The sequence below is a fragment of the Penaeus chinensis genome, chromosome 10, assembly GCF_019202785.1.
Source record: "Penaeus chinensis breed Huanghai No. 1 chromosome 10, ASM1920278v2, whole genome shotgun sequence".
Lineage (NCBI taxonomy): Eukaryota > Metazoa > Arthropoda > Malacostraca > Decapoda > Penaeidae > Penaeus > Penaeus chinensis.
In genome coordinates this window covers 22,644,694-22,652,193 of record NC_061828.1, presented here as the reverse complement: position 1 = coordinate 22,652,193, position 7,500 = coordinate 22,644,694, and the positions used below count along the sequence as shown (strand labels likewise).

The 7,500-nt window shown below is 33.3% G+C and overlaps 1 protein-coding gene across 2 annotated transcripts in view; it reads left to right on the top strand.

Annotated features, from left to right (window-relative positions):
• Positions 1 to 7,500, top strand: part of LOC125029415 (mannose-1-phosphate guanyltransferase alpha-A-like) — a 24,641-nt gene that overhangs the window by 5,060 nt on the left and 12,081 nt on the right. Inside the window, exons 2-8 of one of the 2 annotated variants that reach the window (XM_047619264.1) lie at positions 3,297 to 3,495; positions 4,785 to 5,014; positions 5,166 to 5,316; positions 5,445 to 5,540; positions 5,779 to 5,950; positions 6,137 to 6,252; positions 6,492 to 6,640. In XM_047619264.1, coding sequence (XP_047475220.1) covers positions 3,297 to 3,495; positions 4,785 to 5,014; positions 5,166 to 5,316; positions 5,445 to 5,540; positions 5,779 to 5,950; positions 6,137 to 6,252; positions 6,492 to 6,640 — 1,113 coding nt within the window. Of the gene's footprint in view, positions 1 to 3,283; positions 3,496 to 4,784; positions 5,015 to 5,165; positions 5,317 to 5,444; positions 5,541 to 5,778; positions 5,951 to 6,136; positions 6,253 to 6,491; positions 6,641 to 7,500 lie in introns of both variants that reach the window. The other variant, XM_047619265.1, reaches the window with a different exon arrangement.

The following is a 7,500-nucleotide window of genomic DNA, read 5'->3' as shown; positions in this document are numbered from 1 at the left end:
ATAATAATGTATTCTGATATTTAGTGCTATATTGTGTTATTTATTATTATTATTATTATTATTATTATTATTATGATTATATCTTATTATTATAATATTTTATTATTATTATTATTATTATTATTATTATTATTATTATTATTATGGTGTTGAATTTCCAAAATGTTTAAATGAGATTAGGAATACTGTCAAGAAGGCATGTAAGTTATAATATAAATGCCATTTTAATTACTGAAATCAAAGGTAAGTGCAATTGTAATTTTTACTTTCTTTCATAATAAAGAGCAACAATGTAAGTAAAATGCCCTTCTCTTTCATTTTAAATTAGTTTTGACAGGCTTAAGTAAAAGAATCTGATTTAAAAAATATATATACTTTATTAAGAAGGTGATGGGATATAAGGAATGAATTTAACTATGGTATAGATTAACAAGAACTGAAGTTCTTTTATATTTACTCTTTTATCAATAATGTGATATTTTCTTTGAAGCTGAAGTAAACCTTGAACTCATTCTCAAAGGTTAGGACTTTTATTGAAGTTTAAGAATAAGTACATGCAGTATAAGTCAGTAATTTGATTTTATGGCACTATACAGCAGTAAGTTTGAAAGTTAATGATGTAAACGAGAAATGGAGATGTATATATTTTTCCCATGAAATGTGTTTGAATTTAATGGGGAAGGCTGTGATGATTATCAGAAAGAAATGAAGTATTTTTCGTTTAATTCATATCACTATTATGAATTGATGTGTTGATGTATAATGACATTTCTCTTCTTCCACGTTAAAGAAACGGGAAAGTTAGGCAATGGCAACTGGTATGTGTGGATTGCTTCTTGCATCACAAAAGCAAGTTCTCAAACTGCCGATATGGATGAGATGAAGCAACAAGTAGCTCATGATTTTTGTTTTGTGGTAATAACAAATAAATGGTGTTTATGTAGTTATTGAATTGCCCTTAACTCTCCAGTGACTGTGATAATACATAAGATTCTTTTCTTTCACATACTTACAAATGTTGCTTTCTTCAGACCAGACACCATGGTTCTTTTTTGGTGAGTGCATTTGAAATAAACCCCTTAGTAGGGTTTAGATATATAAAGTAAAACAAGTGCAATAAGTTGTAGTTACGAAAACCTGTATAATTTTACTTAGTATTGCAATTTTATGACAAAAGAGTTATTCTTGAGTACATAAATTAGTACTGTCAGTATATTTTCCCTTACATGTATTGTTGTAACCTGTAAAAATACAAAAAATTCTACTCCATTAACTTGTATTATATTAGAAAGTGCTTTCAGTTTTGATTCTACATGACTTCATGCATTTATGTATCGTGCATATATGTTTACCTTTAGCCAAATATTAAGAAAGAAATGTGTCTCATAGAAGGAAATATTGTAATTTCTATATTTTCAATGAAGTGAAATATATATTTTTTTAATAGGACTTTAACTAAATTTCGATGTATTTTCCAGAAAAAAATGTGCATGTGCACTGATAGTGTTTAAAGGAATACTAAAAGGTTTCTTATTTACTGGGATATTTGTACAATGTAGGGAAAGTTGATTTTTAGATTATGTACCTGGTATTTTTTTAGTTATTTGCTTTATCAGGAAAATTTTCCCTTATTTTCTCAATGAATATATAAATCTTTGAAAAGTTTGAAATAGAAGAGACATGTGATTTCAAGAAGTAGTGAATCTGAACCTTTTCAATTTTTTCTTAAAAAGTACTGTAAATTGTCACGTGCAGATAACATCTTTGAGAATTTGTGTAGTAGTTCTTTATTTTTTAACCCTTTTCCTCCGGGGATGGCATGTACGTCCATGTCACACCCTCTCTGAGTTATTAATTGTCTTTGCACACAGTCTTTACATGAGCCAATTATGAGTAGTACCTATCTCACCTGTTTACCCATTTTTGTGATTTTTCAAAATATTTTTTTGTATCTTATGTTGCTGTAAGTAACATCAATAACATTTTGATAATTATGATGTCTATAGTAATAATAACAGCATTAATATTGATAGCAAACTCAAGGAAAGGTCTACTGATTGACTCCTTTATGGCTAATTACTTGTGGAGCCATCTATGTGCAGAGACATTTTACAAAACCATACTAAAGTGAACACTACATTTTCCCGGCAACTTGGGGTTGATATGATATTAGCAAATGGACTATGAATGTATGAAATGTATGTTTACACAGTATGTGTATGAGAGGGAGAGTGAGTGAGTGAGTGAGGGGGGGGGGGGGGAGACAGACAGACAGACAGACAGACAGACAGACAGACAGACAGACAGACAGACAGACAGACAGACAGACAGACAGACAGACAGACACACACACACACACACACACACACACACACACACACACACACACACACACACACACACACACACACACACACACACACACACAGACACACAGAGACACACAGAGACACACAGAGACACACACACACAGACACACACACACAGACACACACACACAGACACACACACACACACACAGAGAGAGAGAGAGAGAGAGAGAGAGAGAGAGAGAGAGAGAGAGAGAGAGAGAGAGAGAGAGAGAGAGAGAGAGAGAGAGAAAGAAAGAGAGTGAGTTTGTGTGTGTGTGTGTTATAACACATGTGCATATACATACAAATACATTGACAATTTTTTCCTTTTTTTTTCTTGATCTTGTGCATCATTAAATAATATGTATACTAGAGTATATCATGAATTCTAATTACTACATGAATTTATGATAAAGATCAATTATTCATGTATAAAGGAAATTATATATAATTTGGTGATATAGAATTCAGTGACATTTACTTGTATTAGCAAAAATAATTAATACATATTTTACATGTCCAAGAAATGCTAATTTAAGAACTTGTTAATTTTTAGCAGTTGCAGTACTGACAAGAAAGTTTTTCATTTGTTGTGGAATTGTATTCAAAGATTTATAATAGCTATTGAAGGTATATCAGGTCAGAGACATTTTGCAAAGAAAGAAGTTAACACAACTAGTTTTTATTTTATGAATTAGAAAAAAAAATGTCTTGTTAACAGTAGATAAGTATATAAAACAACCAGTTATGATGTACTAAAGTAAGATAAGGCTGAAAATCAAGGCATAGTAGTCATGAAAATTACTGCTTGATGACCTGGAATGTTTCACTGATAGTTATTATGCTTTATATTTTATACTCTGCAAATTTATTTAATAAACTAGAATGTGCATTACTGTACTTGCCTTGCTTGACTATATTTAGAAAAATAGATATCACTCACAGGCACACGCTTTCGACCCTTGTCCCTGGATGTCCCAAAGCCGCTGTTCCCAGTGGCTGGCCTCCCGATGGTTCAGCATCACATAGAGGCACTTGCATCTTTACCAGATCTGAGGGAAATTCTACTCCTTGGATACTTCCCTGCCCAACAACTACAACAGTTTGTAGCTGACATGATGGCTACTTACAAGATAAGAATAAGGTAATTTATTGGAATTTTCTGGGGTTTGATAAGGGAAGAGATGAAATGATAATTTATAAAAAATTAATTAACTTAAAGCCAAGAGTGATAATTATTCAGTTTTTAAAATTTGATGTTTGTTTTTTTCACTTCACATGCTGGGGTAGTGCTGCTTATTTTTTATTTCTTTTAGTACACTTACCTTCACTGGACATTATATTGAATTTTTTTTATTTCTTTTATTACACTTCCCTTCACTAGACATTATATTGAACCATGCCCAGAATAAAGACAATGAACAGCTCATTTCCTTCATTTAATTTCTCCACAGACAGTGGCGTGAATTTATGAAAAAAAAATTAAATAATGCTAAGAATTTTATTTTTAGTTTTAAGGTTGTAATGCTTTAAAAATTATGTGATCTTATTAGATAAAATCATTCTATTGATCAACATTTAGTCATTCTAATTAACTTAAAAAGAACCCTATTGAATAATTCAATAACAAGATCAATATATTTTTAATCTTAATTAACGTAATGGTATTTTTCTGTTTTTAATTTATAACTGTATTGCAGTTATTCTTTGAATTGTGTCTAATGTTTATAATCATAGAAAATCATTATTCCTACTCATGCAGGCATCTGGAGCAGTGTTCATGAAAGGTTAAAATTTGTCATTGACAGAAAAAACTTCAATGACTGCAATTTTGTCTATGATTCCTCACAGAAATGTCTTCAACATTCCAACTTTGTGACTTGGCTAAGGTTTAAGACAGGTCCGGAGGTGTCCCAGATGGGGAGAAGGACTGGATTTTAATTGTCTCTATGAGATGCTGACAATTATAATGAAATGTTATAGTTGTTGAAGATAACTCTGCATCAATAATGATATGGAAAACTTTTGTGCCAAATTTTTACTCATTGTTTAATGTTAATTGCATGGCATGTCCATACTTGCCATCCCTGATGGCACTGGGTTAAATGTAAACTTTGAAGTGAGTCAACAGTGCAAGTCACTGACCAAGTCATAGACAAATTCTACAATTATCTTGGAGTCAAATTCTGTTCATAGAATGGTCCTTAAATTTGTCAAAGAAATTAATAAGACCTTTCATGAGTACCACTCCTAAGCAAGCTGTCAGGCAAATTTTGAAAAATAGAATTGATAGATAATAGAAATGTAAGCTTTTGGTTCAATATGCAGTCTTTGATGGATCAGCTGGCATACAAAAAAGGAAGGGTAGTTTATTACTATTATGTGTGCTAATCCTTACAAAATACCGAAAGTATCACACACCTTCTTTTAAAGATATCTCCAGGAATATCAAGCTTTAGGAACGGCAGGAGGAATCTATCATTTCCGTGATCAGATAAGCTCAGGGAATCCTGATGCTTTCTTTGTGCTAAATGGGGATGTATGTGGAGACTTTCCCCTGCAGGAAATGCTTGACTTCCACACCAATCTTACCACACCTTCCCTCATTACTATTATGGGTACTGAAGCCACAAGACAACAGTCTACTATGTATGGTTGCATTGGTAAGAATACATTGAAACATCTCTCGTAAGAGTATGTTGTATTATATCTGTAATTGATTTTTATTATTATTATTATTATTAATGTTATTATTATATCAGAATTACACCATGAATAAGTAATGTTAATGAATATATTATTATATTTCTCCAGTTGAAGCAAAAGACACACACCAGGTCCTCCATTATGTTGAGAAGCCATCCACTTTTGTATCAAACCTGATTAACTGTGGTGTATACATCTGCTCCCCTGATATATTTAAAAGAGTGGGTGAAATTTTTAACTCAAGACAAGATTTTTACAGGTAAGTGCATAGTTACACTGAAAAAATGTGAATGAAAATCTAGTGTATTTTATGATACTGTTTTAAGTGTGATATTTTATTTGTTTTATACTGAGATTATGCTGTGTATGGCTGATTTTACATTCCAGTGATGACAGTGAGGGCAATGAATCTATTCAGCTGGAACAAGACATTCTGATGCCCATTGCAGGCACTGGTCAAGCCTATGTTTACACTACAGACAGGTCAGTTTTGTATGATAATTGGTATAAATTAAACTTTCTTCAAATGTATTTCCTCTTCTAACTCACTGTCTCTTATCCATTCCTTTCAAGCAAATATATATGTTTAGCTTTTTAGGAGACAGCAGTTTCAGAGAGAAAAGTGTGCGTGCGTGCGTGCGTGCGTGCGTGCGTGTGTGCGTGTGTGTGCTAGGTATATTTAAAATGAGACTACAGTATTGTGCCCTTTCTCCTGATTTAGGTGGTGGTCTCAAATCAAGACTGCAGGCTCTGCCATTTATGCCAATCGCCATTACCTTCAACTCTACCACAAGCAGAAGGAAGATCGCTTAGCCACAAATGGGCCGGATAAGCCAACAATCATTGGTGATGTTTACATTCATCCAACAGCAAGTGTTGATCCATCTGCAGTGGTAAGCCACAAGGAAATTTTGCAACAGATGTGTGCTTGGGTTAATGGATAATGAACAATGAGAACCACTGAAATTGATTATAGATATTGTGGTGTGGTTGTTTGCACATTGATACATATGCATGTTTGCACTTGTTCCAAATTTATACATGCATACATGTGTTAATACATTATATTGCCTTTCCAGTTGGGTCCAAACGTGAGTGTAGGAAAGAATGCAGTAATTGGTGCAGGTGTCCGTATCCGAGAATCTATTATTCTTGGCAACACAACAATACAAGAACATAGCTGTGTGCTTTATACGTGCGTATTAGTTTTAGTTCTGTTTTAGTTATTCTGAGAGCATTAATTTTATCATTGTATTACGTATCATTAGTTCCTTGAAGCTGTTGACTACACAAATGTGCTACTCAGATTTTTTAGGACTTTTGTAGTGCTCAGAGTGAAAAACATGAAATACTTACAATTAAATATTAAGTAAAAACTTTAGGGATGGAGTGGCTGCTTGAGAAGAACAAATTTTAGAACAGACCACCTTTCAGGGTGGTTGGATGGAATTCGACAGTTGGAGCTTGGTCACGCCTAGAAGGAACACCTTGTGACCCAAATCCAAATAAACCCTTTGCCAAAATGGATAATGTACCTCTTTTTAATAATGAGGGCAAATTAAATCCTTCAATAACAATCCTTGGTGAGTACTGATCATGTACTTTTGATTTTTATTTGTAAAATTTCTTCATAAGTTTCTTTCAAAGTTTATTTTTAGAATACTTAGATTTGTATTTTGCTAGGTTATCATTATAACTGGATGGATTTTCTTTGGCTCACTTGTTTTGTTTTTATGTCAAGTTTAGAAATTTTACTATCAGTATCTTGCTGCTTCTGCTCATGCTACATTCCTAAACAACCAAATTTAGCGGAGTAGACTTTCATATTGTCTGTCTTTTTTTCCCCTCATTATTGTTTTATTCACATCAGTGTGGTAATTTTTTATTTATTCAGTTTACTATCTCTCATTCCCGAGAAAGAAAAGAAGTTTAGTTTTGTCAAATCTCTATTTCTCCATTTTTTTCTCCATTTTCTTTTCTCCACCTCTTTTTTCATGTTTTCCATCCCCCCTCACATGCATTATTTGTCTTTTCCTTCTTTTCTTTCTCTTTCTCTACATCTCTGTCTCATTCAGTTTCTCTCTTTCTCCATCATGTTTGACTCATGTTTTTCTACCACCTTCTCCCTTTTTCTTTCTGTCTGTATTCTCTCTCTCTCTCTCTCTCTCTCTCTCTCTCTCTCTCTCTCTCTCTCTCTCTCTCTCTCTCTCTCTCTCTCTCTCTTCTCTCTTTCCTGATAAACAATTTATTGGTGGTATTGATGATGGAGAACCCATGTCATAAGGGCTTCTCTATGTCTCTGTCTCTACCTGTAAGTTGATGTAGAGGGGACGATGGAGAATCCATGTTGTAGCAGACATTGTTGTTCCTCCACTTTATAGAGTAGTTACCTTTAGCAGGAGGAGAGTGACTGGCATCCCATATGGTTGTGGCTAAGCAAGAG